General features: G+C 40.5%; 3 protein-coding genes across 3 annotated transcripts; 1 reads left to right on the top strand and 2 right to left on the bottom strand.

The window, feature by feature from the left end:
- Nucleotides 1-1,702: 1,702 nt before the first annotated feature.
- rwdd (RWD domain containing 4) lies at nucleotides 1,703-10,489 on the top strand. Its single transcript, XM_061960047.2, has 7 exons — nucleotides 1,703-1,911; nucleotides 6,131-6,211; nucleotides 6,299-6,408; nucleotides 6,479-6,629; nucleotides 6,702-6,810; nucleotides 9,895-9,944; nucleotides 10,049-10,489. The coding sequence occupies exons 1-7, from the start codon at nucleotides 1,888-1,890 to the stop codon at nucleotides 10,139-10,141; spliced, it is 618 nt and encodes a 205-aa protein (XP_061816031.1). The 5' UTR covers nucleotides 1,703-1,887; the 3' UTR covers nucleotides 10,142-10,489.
- A 194-nt stretch (nucleotides 10,490-10,683) lies between these two features.
- Nucleotides 10,684-14,069, bottom strand: LOC133606285 (uncharacterized). The gene is made up of 2 exons (XM_061960045.2): nucleotides 13,633-14,069; nucleotides 10,684-13,513 (listed from the first exon to the last, which is right to left on the bottom strand). Exons 1-2 carry the CDS (start codon nucleotides 13,795-13,797, stop codon nucleotides 10,781-10,783), a joined length of 2,898 nt encoding a protein of 965 aa, XP_061816029.2. The 5' UTR covers nucleotides 13,798-14,069; the 3' UTR covers nucleotides 10,684-10,780.
- Nucleotides 14,070-14,431: 362 nt separating this feature from the next.
- On the bottom strand, nucleotides 14,432-16,908 carry ing2 (inhibitor of growth family, member 2). Its single transcript, XM_061960046.2, has 2 exons — nucleotides 16,648-16,908; nucleotides 14,432-15,292 (listed from the first exon to the last, which is right to left on the bottom strand). Exons 1-2 carry the CDS (start codon nucleotides 16,790-16,792, stop codon nucleotides 14,592-14,594), a joined length of 846 nt encoding a protein of 281 aa, XP_061816030.1. The 5' UTR covers nucleotides 16,793-16,908; the 3' UTR covers nucleotides 14,432-14,591.
- Between the last annotated feature and the right edge of the window lie 4,333 nt (nucleotides 16,909-21,241).

Here is a 21,241-nt window from a genome sequence, read left to right on the forward strand (position 1 = left end):
AAAAATGTGTGGCGCATTATGAAGCCTAAAACACCACAGACTGTTGAATAACTTAAGCTGTACATCAAGCAAGAATGGGAAAGAATTCCACCTGAAAAGCTTCAAAAATTGGTCTCCTCAGTTCCCAAACGTTAACTGAGTGTTGTTAAAAGGAAGGGCCATGTAACACAGTGGTGAACATGCCCCTGTGCCAACTTTTTTGCAATGTGTTGCTGCCATGAAATTCTAAGTTAATGATTATTTGCACACAAAAAAAATAGTTTCTCAGTTCGAACATTAAATATCTTGTCTTTGCAGTCTATTCAATTGAATATAAGTTGAAAAGGATTTGCAAATCATTCTACTCTGTTTTTATTTACGAATTACACAACGTGCCAACTTCACTGGTTTTGGGTTTTGTAACAGGTGCATATAATTACTACCTTAATTACCGTGTCGTGTGCCTGTGACGCTGGCTAACATGTAAAGAAAATACTTTAGACATGGCACAAAGTTCCCAGACTCCCACAGAAATATCTACACACATATCAACAGAAACTAAAACTGAAAAGCAGACCAAAATTGATGTGCCTTCTTATTCCAACATCGGAACCGGAAATTGTCATTTTGAAGACAGCACCGTGAACGGTCCTGTTAGAAAATCGATACTATGATGCATAATCGAATCCATTTTTGCCTCCACTTTCGTATTATATGTGCATATAGATATATGTGTATGCAGACGTCAGACCTCGTTGTGCCATGTCTAAAATATTTATGTGTAGGGCTCCAAAGACATTTTAGCTAGACGCACGGGTGCTGTAGTTCTCCGCTTTTACTTTGGAAATTAAGACTTCCGGTGTCAGCCTACGAAAAAACATCTGTTTGGTCCCCGTACTTTCCGTTCATTATATTTCCAATTCTGAAACGCAAATCAAAAAACAAAGTTAGGGCCGTTTTCAATTGTTACTATATATGGAAGATTTGAAAACAAACAAAAAAGGGTTGATTTTCAATACAATATTGCCATAACATTTTATTTTGTGCTGTTTTCTTTTTATGGATTTTTATTTTTCCAAATAAATACAAAAATCAAATTCATGTTTATCCAAAATGAAAAAATGCGTGGTTATCTGTGTGATGACAAATTGAACCGAAAGCAAAATTTTAAGCTTTTCCTTTGAGTCTAGCATGTTTTTTTTTAGCATAGCGCTAACATGTTTGTTCAGCAGGCGACCTATTGTCGTTTTAAAAAAAACCGTGTCATTAAGTAGTTGTCCAACTTTTGTTTCAGAAATGAAAATAGAAAAACTGGCCCGAAATTTGTTTTTTTTATTGCATTTAAGAATTGGAAATAGAGTGAAAGGAATGTAGCCCGTTTTGGGCTGTTTTTCCGTTTTTGTTTACTGGGGAACTTCATTTTTCTTTTAAAAACCAAAAAAGAAAAACACTTTGTTTTTCAATTTTCTTTTTTGCGTTTTAAAACTAAATTCAAATAAACCAGTAGGGTGTCCCTTTATGAAAAGAAAATTGAAATAACAAAACATACACAGACCCCTAAATACTATATAATAGCAATGTGCGTTCTTTGTTAGTTAGTGGGATTAATGTGTTGTTCGCAAAAGATTAAAATAATGAGAAGTGACTACTGTACTTTTGTCCTGCTTTACAATGTATGTCCAGCAGGTGGCAGTATTATTGGCAAACTTGTGTTGTTCGCCTCAAAAGAAGAAAAAAAACTGCTTGACTACGCATGCGCTAATGTCATGGTGGAGCTTCTTCTTACTTCTGGTGAAATTTGGTTAAAGTGTTGCTTTTTAGTGACAGACATGGCGTGTTGGTAGCTCATTTCTCGCAAATATCAACCTTAGGAAGAAGACTACGTCATAGGGAAGGAAAAGCGGAATCATGACAACAAACGAGGATCAAGAGGTAAGGAGGAGTGAATGATGACGATGCTAGCTACTGTTAGCCGCACAATGCTAATTTGTTCATGCTAAAAACCCGTATATGTCGAACGAGCACGGTGTTATTATTGTTATAAAAAGTGCCCGTTTAAGTTAACGTCGACCATGGTAAACCGCTTTTTTCCACGTAAAATGCGGTCAAAGGGGGGGTCATCGTGGTGGCAATTGCTGTCCTAGTGCAGTACTGTTAACTTCATCATTTTTGCCAAGTCACAACATAACTAATGTCACGTTACATAGCATCGTGCATGCAGTAACTTCCTGTTCAGTGCAAAATACGTTTCAAAATAAAAGTATGCCAGTATAGACCTGGATTGTACATCCATCCATCTTCTTCCGCTTATCCGAGGTCGGGTCGCGGGGGCAGCAGCCTAAGCAGGGAAGCCCAGACTTCCCTCTCCCCAGCCACTTCGTCCAGCTCCTCCCGGGGGATCCCGAGGCGTTCCCAGGCCAGCCGGGAGACATAGTCTTCCCAACGTGTCCTGGGTCTTCCTCGTGGCCTCCTACCGGTCGGACATGCCCTAAACACCTCCTTAGGGAGGCGCTCGGGTGGCATCCTGACCAGATGCCCGAACCACCTCATCTGGCTCCTCTCGATGCGGAGGAGCAGCGGCTTTACTTTGAGCTCCCCCCGGATGACAGAGCTTCTCACCCTATCTCTAAGGGAGAGCCCCGCCACCCGGCGGAGGAAACTCATTTCGGCCGCTTGTACCCGTGATCTTGTCCTTTCGGTCATAACCCAAAGCTCATGACCATAGGTGAGGATGGGAACATAGATCGACCGGTAAATTGAGAGCTTTGCCTTCCGGCTCAGCTCCTTCTTCACCACAACGGATCGATACAGCGTCCGCATTACTGAAGACGCCGCACCGATCCGCCTGTCGATCTCACGATCCACTCTTCCCTCACTCGTGAACAAGACTCCGAGGTACTTGAACTCCTCCACTTGGGGCAAGATCTCCTCCCCAACCCGGAGATGGCACTCCACCCTTTTCCGGGCGAGAACCATGGACTCGGACTTGGAGGTGCTGATTCCCATCCCAGTCGCTTCACACTCAGCTGCGAACCGATCCAGTGAGAGCTGAAGATCCTGGCCAGATGAAGCCATCAGGACCAAATCATCTGCAAAAAGCAGAGACCTAATCCTGCAGCCACCAAACCGGATCCCCTCAACGCCTTGACTGCGCCTAGAAATTCTGTCCATAAAAGTTATGAACAGAATCGGTGACAAAGGGCAGCCTTGGCGGAGTCCAACCCTCACCGGAATCCAGCTCCTCTCTAAGCTGCCACCTTAACGTGGTAGAGGAGTTTGCGTGTCCCAATGATCCTAGGAGCTATGTTGTCCGGGGGCTTCCATGCCCCCTGGTAGGGTCTCCCAAGACAAACAGGTCCTAGGTGAGGGATCAGACAAAGAGCAGCTCGAAGACTTCTATGGAAATGCAAGAACCGAGACTCAGATTTCCCTCGCCCGGACGCGGGTCACCGGGGCCCCCCTCCGGAGCCAGGGATTGTACACCCATGCTTAAATTGTTAACCACCAAAATAAAGATTTGTGCTTGTATGAAAACTTTAATGTAATTGTAATCAAGACATTAATTGAAATTGCTGCTGCAAGTCTGTTAGATAATGGTATAACATATTGTAATGTTGGCAGAATGGCGATGGGGAAGGATGACAGATGACTGTTTACAAATCAGCCTTTCATTGGCCTCTATTAAAAGAAAAAAGCCCTGTAAAACCTTACTATTTAGCAAGACGCTCTCTACATTGACCAATTAAACAACGTTCTCGTCACTATTTTTGGCTGGCTCTAATTGGCAGGCAGAGCCATGTAAAGAGAGAGTATGATCAACCCCGTTTCAGGCAATCTCCTCAATGATTGGTCAAAAGGCACTCACGTGACTACAGAGCGCCATGTTTGCTACCAACTTTGAGCTGATGCTGTGTGTTTGTTGTGTTTTCTCATTTGTTTTTCGACGTGTAAAATTGCCCTGCTTTACCCGCGAGAATTGCGGAAAGTTTTTACATCACTTTTCCCACAACCCGAAAAGAAGACAAGTATGGGAAGTGAGAGTTCGCCGTCAACACTGGACACCGATTACAGTGTCTTGTGCGAGGTAAACACACAACGTCTGCGTTTTGTTCAGGACAGAACACACATGAGCTAACACAAATAATAACAGAAGAAATTAACTAATTAAAGCAATGGTTTGAAAAAACAGACTATCGTTTGTATCTCAGTAAAACTAAAATAATGCAATTTGGTAACAGTAGAAGAGAAAGTCAAACACAAATAAAAATAGATGGACATTGAAATAGTAAAAGAAACCAAATGTTGGGTGTAATAATAGATGATAAAATGACCTGGAATTCTCATGAAAATATACAACATAAGGTGGCAAAAAATGCGTCAATAATGAATAAAGCAAAACATGTTATGTACCAAAAATCACTCCGTATTCTCTGGTGTTACCATATCTGAGTTATTGTTGAGGAATATGGGGAAAAGTCATTATTTCTCAGTGATTGTTGGTCCAAAGATAATTAAAATTTTGGCAAAATGAGGATAATAAGTTATTTTTTGGGTCGTTCAGTGTATTTTTTTACCTTTATTGCGCCGTCGAATAAGTGTTAGAGAGCCTGCTGGTCACTAAACACTCCATGAATTTAGCACCATAGTGCATCAAATATGGCAGCATAATTATACTTAAACTAAATAAAAGCATATTTTATTGTAATTTCATAAACTGGATTATGTTTAGAAATATAATTAGACGTATTATTTTACCGCATACGTCCTTGGTAGAAAAACGTGGCACCTATCGTTCAGTTGGCCATACTCTTTATACACGGCTCTGTTAGCAGATAAATGTCGCTGTTTCCCAGAGCCCAACCCTCAAATCACAGCTTAGAACCGTATACAATACTCTTTTGCAAACAACACCATATAATAACAGAAAAGTACAAATATGCACAAATAGATATTGAATTATCTCAAGAAACTGCGGTAGGTTTAAAAACGATCACCTGTTCCCTGAGTAAATGTAAGCAATAGTTAGTTGTGGTTTTGATTTTGGCTTCATCGACAACCATCTATGTCAGGGGTTGGCAAGGCAGGGCTCCCCTTCATGTGGCGCTTAAAAACCTTCTTGTTGTGGCTTCCTTTGCTGAGCTCAGAGATATGACGGAAATGTACATGTTATAAGGAGCTTTATATTTCCCGACTTTCGGCAAGCGAAGTGAATGCGTCCAGGGTGAGTTCTGACTCGAGATTAGATGAGCGCGTGGAAAGGAAGGGGTAGGGAGTGTGCGACTGTGGAGAAACGTTGGTTTTGCATTAGGGCCCCTTTTAGGGTGGAGGAAAATATTGATATGGCAATATATTGCGATAGTTTTTCTGATGATTTTTAAAAATGACTGTTTAGTGTATATATATGTAACTTGTATTTTAAGATGCATTTTAAATTTATCAGTGAGTTATGTAGAATATCGCAATATTGTGTGGTGATATGTATCGTGAAGTCATTGCTAATACCCTGGTCTAGACTGTATTCAGATGGGAGGGACATGACATCCTTACACCAGTCCTACTCAAATGGTGGGGCAGACCCCCCTGGGGGTGGGGTGGTGCGATGCCAGGGTGGGCGCTTGTGACCTCTGGGAACATGCCTTTTTTGCCTTACCAGAATATGATTAAGTCTATGTAGCACTTGGCTTCAAAACCGGTGTGTTGTTTCCCTTAATGTTAATAAGCTTACAATGTTATACAGAAGTATAGTTATAACAATTTTATAGACAAATTATACTATTATTTATAGTCATGGTGGAGAGTGGGGGGGGGGGTGCAAAATATTTTCTTCTTCCTGGGGTGGCGTAACAGAAAATATGTGGGAAACACTGCCTTACACATTAACACATCACTTCTATTTGTTGTATTCAATGTTGTAATATATAAAATAATATAAAAAGATTCAAACTTTCAAAAGTTTAAACACTGTATTAAGTTTTGCGGATCCAGGCTATTTTTCTTCAGTGTAAGAGAGGGCAAAACCTTTTGACAGTAAAGGTTGTCCACCCCTGCTCTGTGTTGACATCAGCCAGTCCGAGGGGCTAAACGGGTGCCACTGTTATAAACACCCTGCAAGGAATAATAAATGTTTGTTTTTCTTTGCTGAATATTTTAGATGGAGTTGGAAGCTCTTCGCTCTATCTATGAGGGCGATGAATGTTTTAAAGAGCTTAGTCCAGTTTCCTTTCAATTACGAGTGAGTACTCTGATTGTGTCTTACTGTAAATAGCCTAAAGCTGGACAAACTGGTAGTTTTAATGCCTTTCAATTCATGAATCCACAGATAGGAGACCTGGAGGACTCCAAATCATTCATCCTGGATGTAACATGGCCAGAGACGTACCCAGAGATTGGCCCACAAATCTCCCTTGATGGCTTTTTTAACAACAGACTGTAAGTTTCATTGTCGACATCTGGTTGTGAATTGTTTTTTAATTAAAATTTATTTTATTGCTCATGTCAGCGCTCCAGACACGAAGCAGCTCATCCTATCCAAGCTGGAGGAGCAAGTGGAGGCCAATGTGGGCACTGCAATGATGTACACACTGTTTGAGTGGGCCAAAGAGAACCAGGAAGCCCTGATGGAGAACCACACACCTGTAGTCACTGCTGTGGTCTGTATCGTTTCTTGCAGAAGTCTTTTTTTAAAGAATACTTTGCTCTGACAGACTGCTCACGACCCTCAGACCTTAACGTCCAACAGTGAGGTGACATTGACCACGGCGACTGCCAAAAAGAAGGAGAAGAGGGAGCAGCTGACCAAAGCTCAGAAGAGGAGGATCATCGGTCGAACAGGTGTGGAATGATGCTTGATCACCTCTTGTATATAGTATACATGTATGTCCTACGGTGTTGATGTGGAAATAGTTGCTTCGGCATTTAGTTGGTGTGGCACCGAACGGAGATGTTGACATGTAAAGACATATTCCCGCTTGAAGCCAAACCACCGTCAGACGATGGACCCCGTGCTGTTTTTCTTAGGAATGAATTATTCCTCCATTTGTTACCAGATTCGCACCTTCTTTCTCTCGTAAACCACACCGTTAGCTGTTAGCATCACAGCTAACGTTACCATGTCGCTACCTGTCTGCTCCGCGGGAGCGTGTGACGTTGCTCACGTGACAGTATGTGATGTATGTAAGAAGGTGCGCTTGTTTTAAGTCTCTGTGAGAAGGAGAGACAGGAAACAGTGAGAAACGCATGCAGTTTAATGCCTCGCAGCTAAAAGCAACTGCGTGAGAACGTATACTCGAATATCACGATATAGTTATTTTCTATATCGCACAGAGACAAACTCGCGATATATCGAGTATATCGATATATCGCCCAGCCCTAATGACATCACACTTGCTTGGCGCTGTTGCTCTCGTTGGACTTTCTCTTCTTAAAAGCCGCCACTGTACTCTTAAAATTTGCACATTTAGTAGACTGCTATCCGCGGGTATATCTGCAGTATACATGAAGATTATGTCCACATTGCAGACATGCTGACAACGCTCCAGACAGTCACAATGGCGTGCATTTTGTTTACATCCGATTTCGGTAGCGCGGTTTTCGGTGATCGTCTTTTTTCCGGTGGTCAAGTTTATGGTACATTACTTGTCAATAGTGCAGAAATTATAGGCTATAATCTTAAAGTACCAATGATTGTCACACACACACTAGGTGTGGTGAAATGTGTCCTCTGCATTTGACCCATCCCCTTGATCACCCCCTGGGAGGTGAGGGGAGCAGTGGGCAGCAGCGGTGCCGTGCCCGGGAATCATTATTGGTGATTTAACCCCCAATTCCAACCCTTGATGCTGAGTGCCAAGCAGGGAGGTAATGGGTCCCATTTTTTATAGTTTTTGGTATGACTCGGCCGGGGTTTGAACTCACAACCTACCAATCTCAGGGCGGACACTCTAACCACTAAGCCACTGAGTAGTGTATATATATATATATATATATATATATATCAATCAATCAATCAATGTTTATTTATTTATATATATATATATATATATATATATATATATATATATATATATATATATATATATATATACAGTATATATATATATATATATATATACACACACATATATACTGTGTATATATATATATATATATATAAATAAACATTGATTGATTGATTGATTGATATATATATATATATGTATATATATGTGTGTGTGTGTGTGTATATATTTGATGTCAGTTTTTCCTATGGTCTCAAACACACCGTCCCTGCCTGAAAAGTGATTGCCGGAGAATGAGGAAGTATATGAGCCGCACCCACTAAATTTTAGAAGAAAAAAATATTTTTCCATAAGTTACCCGCACCGTACTATAAGCCTCAGATATATACGTTGCGAAATAGGTAATTTACACAGATTTTGTAAATGTTTATTTACATTCCTTAATTTTTTCCACGTGACAGTAAAACATATGATCAAACAAAACAGAAGTCATTGTCATGGACCCACTAGCTGCGGAAGCTATTGGAGCTCTTCAATCAGCTAAATAGACTCAATAACTCCATGGTGACGTCTTGGTGTGTTTACTAAGGAATTTGTGAAATTGAAACTATACAAAAGTAATGCTATTGTATGTTAATAATACTAACACACAATCATTAACTTGTTAGCATAGTAGCTAATGCTAACAACGTTAGCTTGATAACATTTAGATAGCACGCATGAAAACACTCCGACAGACATCACACCTCTGGTCTGTTTTTTAATGAATACTGAGGCTTACTAGGCTACTGTATTTTAATGTTAGTCATTATGATGGTACTTGGAGAGCCAAGTTTTTTTTCCTGAGGTGGTACGAGGTGAAAAAAGATTTAGAGCCACCGCTCTAAAAAGAAGGGCACTAAAGCAGTTAGCGAACTCTTCCAAAAGATTGCAAAAACAATAACACACCTTTTTAGTTGAATTGCTTGTTTGTTGTATTTTTTTTAACTATTTGTATTATGGCCATCAGCGAAGAAAAATCTGTAAAATAGCCGCACCGTTTTATAGGCCACAGGGGTCAAAGCGTAGTAAAAAAGTAGCGGCTTATAGTACGGAAATTACAGTATGTTCCAAGTTGATATGTAGAATTTTACAATCCTCTAAGTGATTCTGAAACTGTGGTACGTGTATGCTAAGCAATCATTTAATTAAATTTTCAAACAGTGTTACTGTTCAAACGGTGTGTGATGTTACAGTGGCCAAAAATATTAAATATTCTTGCAAAATAAAACCCCTGCCTTGTTTTTAATGAATTAATACTTAAGCCTACTATGCTACTGTATTTCAATGTTGGGTCATTATGGTGGTACTTGGATAGCCAAGGGTTTTCTGAGGTGGTACTTCGTGAAAAATGTTTGAGAACCACTGCTATAAGTGATATTTTCTTTGTAAAATCTAGCATCTGTATATGTTTTATCTGTTATTGGAGACTGTACTCGTGTTTAGAGAGTAGCTGAAAATGAGCTTCCCCCTACTTCAAAAACCACCAGCTGCTGCTGGTGTCTATTAGCAAAAAATACATATATATATTATAATATATAATGTCAAGCATATTATTTTAAGTAATCTTGGACCATGGCGATAAAAACATGCAATTAAGTGATCAAAATGGTAGTTTTACATGCCTTTATCCACACTGTCTATGCGAGAAAATTAGCTACATTTCTGCGAGTGACGTCACACCAAGAGGGGGCAGCATATCGAGTCTGAGGATCGAAAAGAGGCATTCCAAATATGTATCTACCGATTTCTTAAAAATTCATTAATATTATGTTATGTAAAATGACTACCAGATTCATTTTCAGGAGCAAAAATACACAAGGAGAACTCTTTAGTGAAATTTCGGTCATCCTGACTAATGTATAGATTGTGTTTTCAGACCACAAAGGGGAATTGCCCAGAGGTTGGAACTGGATCGACGTTATCAAAGTATGTTTTTAAACCTTCCACCACAACATGGTACACATTTAACAAAGAGCACAATTGATTTTTGTCTTGTATGTTTTTCCTCTCTATGCTCACTGTACATCCAGCACGTAAGTGGATCAACATCTGAATCGAAACCGGGTGAGACTGGTTCACACTTCTGTTGCAGTAATTGTTGTTCTCCACTGTGTTGTAGCTGAGTAAGACAGGAGGCAAAGATGACGATTAAGCCCTAAGAGCTGCACTCTTGCTGCTGTCCAAGAAGGTTCTAGCAATGGCTGGATCCACCTTCCAAACTGTGGCAAACAGGACACTAGCTGTGCTCGTGAACATCAGTAAGGAGTTACTGTGTCGGCAGGATTGTCTTCTTGTTCAAAATTTCTCCAACATGAAGGTACTGAATCCCACTGCCTACACTTTGGTCTGAAAGTGCAAGTGTTACATTGAACGTGGTCATTTTAAAACACAATTTTACTCCTTTTGCTATTTTCTCATGTTTTTGTTTGACCTGAAAATATCTTGTACATAAATAAAACATTTTGAAAGTAGTTTAACGGGTGACCGACTTTGTTATAAATTTGTTAGGACACTATATCATGATTATAATTTGAAAGTTTCATATTAGCTTTAAATGAGTACATATTTTCCCCAGAGTTTCCTTTGGACATTAGGTGGAAAAAATATTCAATCCACTGCACAATGTAAATGAGCAAAAGTGAGAAAACATACCTGATGTATGGAAAGACATTTTTATTGTAGAAAGTGCCAAAAGTATATCAGGTCTGTACACAAATATTGGAGATTTAAAATCCTCCCCTAGAACTGAGGGAATGTTTTCTTTAAGGTCGGCTACGCCGAGCGTTTGATTTGTCTCGATGTGCCGATCCTTTTTCGGGAATGGAATCATTGACTACATCAAAGAGACTCCTTTTAAGGGACTTCTCTAACTGTTTGGAAAACTCCTTTTTAAACATGTTTTCAAAGAAACTTGTCATGTCATGTGCATCCTCCACAAAATGTGAAGATTGTTCGTCAGTGCTTAAGTCTTCATTGGTGCCGCTATCGCTCAGTGGTAACGTCACTGACACTGTGGACGAGTCAAAAGAATGAGACAAGTCTTCTTCTGTCTTGTTTTCTAAAATGATTGGATATGGTGTTCTCTCGCCTTTTCTGTCGCTCTTTGCTTTCACCCTCTTACTTTTCCTCCTGCCATAGTGGGTCTTCCACATCGATTTGACTTTTTTGAAAATTGGCCTGATAGCTGGTTTGGCTCCTATACAGTCCAGGATAGTACCAGGACAGTCCTCTAGAAGTGGGTGTATCTTTCGTGGCCGCCTTATGAGCCACCTCTTCCAAAGGGATGTCCTGGTGTGAAGTTCTAGAGATGGTGTCTCTTCAAGGTCTGTAGTGTCAGATACAATATTCTTGCCAACGCTGTCCTCTGACACTTTCATGTACATATCTTCGGGCTCTTTAGATGAAGACCTGCTGAATCCCCTGCCTTCTGACATCTTAGGGGCGTCTACAACCGCTTTTGATGAAGACCTCCTCGACTGGCAGCCTTCAGAAAATTTGCGTCCAGCCTCTACTTCTGCAACTGATGGGCTCTGAGTGAGCCAGTCTTCTGGTGACTTGAGTTCAACATATGCACCTGCTTCTGATGAAGACCTCTTGACTGTTCTGACTTCATGCAATTTAAGTTCAGCATCTAACACTGCAACTGATGAAGGCCTCTTTGTTACCTGGTCTGCTGGAGATTGGGGATCAGCATATGCTCCTGATTCTGATGAAGGCCTTCTTGCGATCCAGTCTTCTGGAGACTTACAGACCGCATCTACTACAGCAACCGATGAAGACCTCTTTGGTACATAGTCCTCTGGGGACTTACAATCAGCATTTGCCAATGATTCTGAAGGCCTCCTTGCGATCCATTCTTCTGGAGACTTACAGACCGCATCTACTACAGCAACCGATGAAGACCTCTTTGGCACATAGTCCTCTGGGGACTTGCGATCAGCATTTGCCAATGTTTCTGATGGCCTCTTTGTGACCCAGTCCTGAGGTGAGCCAAGATCACTATCAGCTCCTGCAACCGATGAAAGCCTCTTTGCAACCCGGTCTTCTGATGACTCAAATTTAGCATATTTCTCCGCTTCTGATGAAGGTCTCTTACTTACCCAATTCCCTGAGGTAAAATCGCTGTCTACTGTTGCCTCAGAAGAAGGCCTCTTTTCCACCCAGTCTTCTGGTGATTTAACATAATCTACTGTTGTGTCAAATAAAGGCTGCTCTGTGAACCAACCTTTTGGAGACATAATTTTACTATCAGCTATCGCAACTGATGGAGGACTCATTGGTTGCCAGACTTCTGGTGAACTGAGTTTATTACATGCACCCTCTTCTGATGAAGGCCACCCTGCATCCATGTTTTCTGGCGACATGTAGCCAGTAGAAACAGAGCCTTGGGTGGAACCACACTCCAGCAGATCTGGCAAACCTACTGCACCGGCAACCTGCTCATTGAGTCTACTGGTGTCCGTGCAAGCCAAGTTACGTGCTTTACTGATGCTCTCGGTGGATTCTGTTGAAAACATTGTGAGGTAATTACACGGGGTATGTGTAGGGTCTTCTAATCCACTGGGAAAACTTAAAGACTGTAGTAATTTTATGTCAGCTGCCTGAGTATCAGTTCCTGCATCCCTCAGTTGATATTCAGCTGACCCTTCCAAAAAGTCAGGATAATGACAAGCATCCTCTTCTGCCTCTTGATCTAAGATGTCTGAGTCTCTCTCATATTTGCTGTCACTCATGATGGTTGAAGCACGTGAACTTTGAGTCCGTGTAGAGGAAGGGCTGCAAATAGATTCCATCTCAGAGTTACAAGGCTCTTCCTCTTCGCTGGTTTTATTCTCTTCAAAAGGAAACATTAAGGTAGATTTCATTGTTTCTACTATTGTTTTGCTTGCAGTGTCGATTGTGTCAACAACAGGGTTAATCACATTTAAGAGCAAATGTTTAGCTTGGTCGAGGAAGGTAATGGGTGATGTGGATGGAGAACCCAAGTCTGCCTCTTCAGATGGAGAAAGTGAACCATCTAATGTTTGGGAAAACGTGGAAGTCTCTTCTGTCTGCAGGTCATCAAAGGTATCCGGATTAATATATTGCTCATCTGTGTAGGCGCTCAGCTCCTCCTCAAAGATTCCAGTGTCATCCTCTTCCTCAGGGTCCAAGGTATCGGAGTCTTGTGCTTTCTTGGTAATCACGGCGGTCGCCCTTGCAAATATTCCCATTGTTGAAGTGGCGTCGGAACAAAAGACTTCTTCCTCCCGTTCTGCGTATATGATGCGCTCAGAGAAAAAATCCTTGAGGTATTTCTTGATCTTCTGCTGGGTGACGACGCCATACGATGCTTCGTCTATGTGACAGTCCGACATGGCCCGCTCTTCTGTGTCCCAGTGAGTGATGAGCTGCCGCAACTTGGCAATGTCACCACTGCTTTTCTCCACAATGGTTTTGATGATACTGTTGATCTTGTCATCCCTCTCTTTGTCTTTCAGGCTTAAAATTGTATTCTGGTGGAGAAACAAACATCTGTTTAGCGTGCAGATCCTTTCCACACCTTTCAACGCTAATTGGCTGTACAATAAAAACTATTTATGTAAATAGGCTTGTTTGTAAGGTGTGTTATTACCTTGCTCTCCTGAGAACTTCTCACAGCTTCACCTAACAGCCCTCGTTGTACAAAAAAATCTTTTATGTTCTGCTGAATCTTCTCAAGGGTAAGGACGCCATCTGCTGGCCCGTGTGTGGCAGCCTCCCTGCTCATCTCGGAGCACCTCTGTTGACCTCCGTTCATATCTGATGGCGCCCACCTTTTAAAAATGTATTTTTGGGGGTGCCGTGTTCATAAATTAGCCCTGTGAGTTGTTCCCTTCCGCTAGCGATTACAAACCCTTTCTTTTACCACTTCGATCTTAGCTGTCCAAAGGGCATCAGAATATGACATCAGAACTCTTTGTCATGAAGGGTTGACATCACACTCTGTCATCAAGGCATGCCATCAGCAGACTTTGTCATCAAGGTATGACACTCTGAGCATAATGAGCTCCTGCCAGGCAGTCCTCAAAGCCTGCCGTCCAAACTAACAAAGTTTCCTGATTGTTGTCTGATCAGTGCTACAAAGAGGTCTACTGGATCCTATAAAACAGTCACTTTATCTGCTAGGTTGACAAATTAAATGTGACTGACTTGATTGTGGAGGAAGGCAGCTCTTTAATCAAATAAGAAGCATATTTTTTAGTAAATATTCCCAAAATCTATATGGACATCAGGCCGGGGATTATTTACTTCAATAAACAGTTTGCATTCTCTCTTTAGGATGCCTCATAAGTGTCCCTTCTTAATTTATGACTACATAAACCTGATATATTTATTTTAATGAAAATACACATGATGAGCTTGAAAAGAGATGTTTTAATTTGATTATTTAATGTCAAAATAAAGGATAACTCGACTAAAACAAATGGCTTCATGAAAATGGAAGCATCAGTGATATGTTGCTTCCTCTGTTTGATTGTGCTCTTCTTCATGTACACTAATCGACTACAAGTGATAGTCTTGACACTGGGACTGAAACCAGAAAGTGGGTCACTACCTCGACCGACGGTCCTTTCTGTTTTTGTCCAGGCTTTTGTCCATGGTTTTTTCACTGTCCCCCCTGCATTTGGGACAGTACCATTTGCCCTTAGGCTTATAGGTCAGTGCCACACAGGAGAAGTGGAACCATTCAATGGGGCACTGGTCATTGTCACAGCCAATCATTTCCCCATAAGACACCTGCTCACACAGGCAGTAGGTGGGCTCATTGGGGTCAATAGCAAAGTCCACCGGCGAAGCGTCTCGCTCCTGCTTTGCTTTGCGCTTCTTCTTCTTGGCAGATTTGGACTTCTTCTCTCTGGGAGGCGGGATGGACAGTTCATCCATGGGGTCATCCACGAGAGACCCATTTGCTGACGGGTGGCTGGAGTCCCGGCTTTCACTGTTGCGTTGGCGTCGCGGGCGGCGGGCCGAGGTGCGTTCAGGAGCACAAGTCTCTTGGAGGTCGGGGCGCCGCTCCGGTACCAGGTGCTCGAGGTCACAGGGATCCTGGAGGCACAAGGAGTGGGAGTCCATTTGGCGTGAGCGGTTCTCCGCCAACTCATTCATCTGGGTCACCACGTGGATCTTCTCGTCACCCAGCTCTTGGATGACGATGAGCGCACGCTGCAACTGGACCTGCAGGCGCTTCCGCTGGGCAGCATCCTGCTCTCCTTTGTACTTCTCGAACACTTCATCCACCTCCTTCAACACTTCTGTAAGTAGTAACACACGTAATGGTCATATTATATCATACGGTTACTGAAAGTGAGCCGAAATAATCTCTTTTAGCAACTTTATTCTGCTGACTATTGATGTGCAGTTCGATACCGAAAAATGTACACTGCCGATACCAGATCTTTATGCTCCAATATCGATTCTCAAATCAAAATATCAATACTTTAGTTATTTGAAATGTGTATCATTAACAGGAACACAGTGTAAAAAATTAACTAAACTTTGAATGAAGCGATGTGTTAATGTTGAATGGTGAAGTGTTTACATATTTAGTTTTTTCACATAACTAAATTGTGAATTACATTTTATTCCAAATTGCTCTTGTTAATTTGTTGTAATGCTATCATTTTACTTACCGGTATTTCCTTTTTTATGGTTTGAAACACAATTGTTGTGTCCTAATAAAAGAAGGAATAAAATAAACGTGTATAAAAATGAAATAAATAAAAAACACTCCACAATATTCAATGTCCATTGACTATAAAACGCACAACTTTTTAAATGTTAGTTGGCACATTAGATATATTTGGACAAAGATCGGCAACGCCGACACCAGCCTGAATTTTACTCCGTATCGATTCGGAAAGAAAAGGAGTGCTTCTCCTCGACCGGAAGTGACGACACGGTGAAAGCACGTGACAGGGGCGGAGCCTAGAGAAGCTTAAGAGTCGACGGAGCACCACGGTGTCGAAAACAGAACACACAAATCACACCAAGACGTCCATCGAACACTTCATTGCAACTCTTTAAATGTTCCAATGTGTATTGTGGCGTGTAGCTAAACATGCTAGCTTCGTCGCCGCTACCAACTAAAGTAACGACGAGGACGATTTTCTCCCCAAAAACAGAACGCAACGCTTTAGTTTCGAGTAGAGCGATGCATGATCCAATACAGAAGTGTTTACTTGTCTTTCACTCTTTGTAAGATCCGGTGGTGACTTGTGTCAAATAACAGTTGATTTTTGTCATCATATCGTGTTGACTTCGACACCATTGTGTAGATGTCGAACGTACGAGAGGATTTTTGACATTTGTCCGAGCTGCTGGGTAATGTAATAATGCATATGTATGCTTTTTACCAGGAATAAATATAAAATGTCCGCCTTTTCCAATGGGATTTGATGCACGAGAGATCCACTACCGGGTTTAAGGAACGCGTTGCCTACTTGTTTCGTATTTGTTCGGTTTATATTGTGCACATTTGGAAAGCTGCGAGCAGGGTTTGTGCAAAACGGGGAAACAAGACAGGCGACTTTGCTCGACCATTGCAGCACTCTGCCGGTGAGGTCGTTCATGGTGGCTCAAAAAGTAAACATACGTTAAGACACATTACCTTGATACTTTGCATCAATTTCCCGTAGGAGGGAAACATTTCTTTGTACGTCCAAAGGCAGGGACTCCACACATTCCAGATAATCCTCCACATAATTGACCAGTTGTTGCGACTTGTCAGCATTGGGATAGTGATGACCTAACATGGTCTCCCCGATGCATAGAGAGCAAGGAAATGTACAAAATGTTGCGTTAAACTCAAATGTGGACGACTTTGCAGCTTGTAAGGGCAGTTCCAGGCAGCACTTCACTTCGAACAAAACTACAGCTACTGCGCATGCCTGAGTATTTTCCTTTTATGGTATTGGACCGTTTCCCTCGCCGCTGTCGTCATCGAAGGCGGGGCTAGTGAAAGTTACTCGGTCGCGATTGGCCGAGAGGACTATAATGTTTTCCCGGGAAATTACAGCGTCGATTAGATTAACTACGACTAAGTGAGTGTAACACACGTTTTAAAAAATATTTAATGTAGAGCAAAATCAATATATTCTGTGACACAATACGCCAGTACATCAGTATCGACCGGATACCCAGTAAATACGGATATTGTCATTTTGATTGATTGATTGATTGAAACTTGTATTAGTAGATTGCACAGTACAGTACATATTCCGTACAATTGACCACTAAATGGTAACACCCGAATACGTTTTTCATCTCAATCGGGGTCCACGTTTATCAATTCATGGTACAAATATATACTATCAGCATAATACATCACACAAGTTAATCATCAGAGTATATACATTGAATTATTTACATTATTTACAATCAATACAGTTGACTTGAATGATATAACCTTTACTCAGGTCAATCATTTTAGGCAAAGCAAACATATTTTAGTAGAAAGACTGTATAGTATAATACGGCAGTATAAGACAACGTAACAATATACATATAATCATACAAGTATTTCCATTTATTAAGTACAATTTTGTGAGCAAAACACAAGTGCAATTGACTGTCATTCACATAAATCAATGGGAATCTTGCCCCTAAAACCTGCCTTATCCAACTATTTATTTACTAGGTTTGTAAAAATAAATATGTAAATATCATTTATTAAGTACAATTTTGTGAGCAAAACACAAGTGCAATTGACTGTCATTCACATAAATCAATGGGAATCTTGCCCCTAAAACCTGCCTTATCCAACTATTTATTTACTAGGTTTGTAAAAATAAATATGTAAATATCAAGGTAACAATATAAACAACACGAAAAATACCAACATTTTTGAAGATAAATATAGAAAAACGGAAAAAATGTTTTCCATCACACTACTATTGATCTGATACTAATCTACACCTTGGTATCAAAACTACTGGTAATCGTATCGATCTTTTTGGTAAATATTACTGTACAACTGTTGTCTGTCTGGAAATTATTGTTAGTAGTATTACTACTTCTGTTAATTTTAACCTATAAACATAATGCCTTTTTTCCCTTAAGATTTTATTCAAACTGATATAACTGTATTTATTACAAAAGGCTTTTTGACATTGAATTTATGAAACTGAATTTTATGAGTTTGAATTTTGTGGAATGAACTCTGGTTAAGCAGTAGTAAATGAATGGATAGATTTTTAACATCAAAATTGTGAGCAAAATATGTATGTTCAAAAAAGTAAGTTAGTTAAAATAGAGTCCTGTTCGTTGCTTTAAAAGTCAAGACCCACTTCCGGTAAATTAAGACCGAAGCACTCGACCGTGTATCATAACCATCCAAGGAGGTGTCACGTTTACAGTCACGTGACACTGGTCTTGCAAATAGACAGGTGTATGCAGCGTCGCTGTCATACATTACAGACCATGCAATTTGCTGTAAGTGCTTGGATTTTCTTTTTTTAAGAACACTTCAAACGTGTGGAGGTTGCTGTAAAAAAAAGATGCCTTATAAAAGGATAAAAGCTGAACCATCGACAATACAAATCCTCACACAATATTGACTGATACTAAAAACGTTATACAGAAGATCCTAAAAAATTTTTTTAAAAAATGGAATTTTACAGATTTTTACTGAATAAAACACTCAGAATGTACAAAACCCAAAACCAGTGAAGTTGGCACGTTGTGTAAATCGTAAATAAAAACAGAATACAATGATTTGCAAATTATTTTCAACTTGTATTCAATTGAATACACTGCAAAGACAAGATACTTAATGTTCGAAATGTTTATTTTTTTGCAAATATTAGCTCATTTGGAATTTGATGCCTGCAACGTTTCAAAAAAGCTGGATGCTCATCAAACACTTATTTGGAACATCCCACAGGTGAACAGGCTAATTGGGAACAGGTGGGTGCCATGATTGGGTATAAAAGCAGCTTCCATGAAATGCTCAGTCATTCACAAACAAGGACAGGGCGAGGGTCACCACTTTGTGAACAAATGCGTGAGCAAATTATTGAACAGTTTAAGAACAACATTTCTCAACGAACTATTGCAGGGAATTTAGGGATTTCACCATTTGCGGTCCGTAATATCATCAAAAGGTTCAGAGAATCTGGAGAAATCACTGCACGTAAGCGATGATATTACAGACCTTCGATCTCTCAGGCGGTACTGCATCAAAAAGTGACATCAGTGTGTAAAGGATATCCCCACATGGGCTCAGGAACACTTCAGAAAACCACTGTCAGTAACTACAGTTTGTCGCTACATCTGTAATTGCAAGTAAAAACTCTACTATGCAAAGCCAAAGCCATTTATCAACAACACCCAGAAATGCTGCCGCCTTCGCTGGGCCGAGCTCATCTAAGATGTACTGATGCAAAGTGGAAAAGTGTTCTGTGGTCTGACGAGTCCACATTTCAAATTGTTTTTGCAAACTGTTGACATCATGTCCTCCGGAATAAAGAGGTAAAGAACCATCCGGATTGTTATAGGCGCAAAGTTGAAAAGCCAGCATCTGTGATGGTATGGGGGTGTATTAGTGCCCAAGGCATGGGTAATTTACACATCTGTGAAGGCACCATTAATGCTGAAAGGTACATACAGGTTTTGGAGCAACAGATGTTGCCATCCAAGCAACGTTATCATGGACGCCCCTGCTTATTTCAGCAAGACAATGCCAAGCCATGTGTTACATCAACGTGGCTTCATAGTAAAAGAGTGCGGGTACTAGACTGGCCTGTCTGTAGTCCAGACCTGTCTCCCATTGAAAATGTGTGGCGCATTATGAAGCCTAAAATACCACAACAAAGACCCCGGAGTGTTGAACAACTTAAGCTGTACATCAAGCAAGAATGGGAAATAATTCCACCTGAAAAGCTTCAACAATTTGTCTCCTCAGTTCCCAAACGTTTACTGAGTGTTGTTAAAAGGAAAGGCCATGTAACACAGTGGTAAAAATGCCCCTGTGCCAACTTTTTTGCAATGTGTTGCTGCCATTCAATTCTAAGTTAATGATTATTTGCAAAAAAAAAAGAAGTTTCTCAGTTCGAACATTAAATATCTTGTCTTTGCAGTCTATTCATTTGAATATAAATTGAAAAGGATTTGCAAATCATTGTATTCTGTTTTTATTTACGAATTACACAACGTGCCAACTTCACTGGTTTTGGGTTTTGTACATCAAAATACCGAATGTGGAACACTGAATGTTAATAACAGATCCCCAGACAACCTACTTGATCCACACATTTTACAATCGAGCAAAACAAAGCAAATATGTAACAAATACGGCGAAACATAGACGCAAAGGTAAAAAAACAACTTTGTTGTGATATGTGCTTCCGTGTCCCTCACACTCGCGTCTCGCGCTTATTTCAAACCACGCCCACAGCTGTGATGTCGTCCCTATGATAATCGTAGTAACCTACCCGTATGTCATTTAAAAGTGTAGATTCCAACTTTTGGAATTATTTTCATACTTCAAGACTTACATTCATTTGAAAACTGCACTACACGTCATATTGCATGCTGCAGTTTCAATGTTAAAAGTTTACTGAGTCACGTGACTGCAAACTTCACACCTCATTGGCTGCTTCTGAGACACCATCGATCCCGTCAGCGTTCATTTACCGGAAGTGGGGTTGAGTTGCGTCGCAACGAAAACAAGTTCTACACCGAAATTGTCTGCACTCAATTTTAATAAATATAATTTCAAAACACTGTATTTTAACAAACTAAATTTTAAAACGCACGCATTATCATCAATATTTTTTTTATTAAATTCAATTATCAGCGTATTTTGCCGTACACATTCAGTTCACATAAATTCAGTGTCCAAAAAAGCTTTGACAATAAAGACAAACATTGACCTCCATGCCGGCTGCCGCTACAGCAAGTCACAGAAAACTCTGTGTTCCGTAATGACACTCAAGTATATTAACCCCCATAGGCCTGGACTTTTTAAGTTTCGTTTCCCAAACAGTCGCCGCCCGTTAATACAGTTGGGCGTATTGCGTATGCGACTTGTTCCGCTTGTATTTTTCAAAATAAAAGAAAGTAAAGTGCCGATAGTGTCATCAAAATGTGAAATGTATTCAATTAAAAAGCAAAACTGTAAACAATAGGTTTATTCAAAACTCGAGGGATGTCATGTAGAGTAGTTTAAAACGTATATTTTTAGTATATTTACTTGTACTTCT

Source organism: Nerophis lumbriciformis, linkage group LG05 (assembly GCF_033978685.3).
Source record: "Nerophis lumbriciformis linkage group LG05, RoL_Nlum_v2.1, whole genome shotgun sequence".
In the NCBI taxonomy this organism is placed as follows: Eukaryota; Metazoa; Chordata; class Actinopteri; order Syngnathiformes; family Syngnathidae; genus Nerophis; species Nerophis lumbriciformis.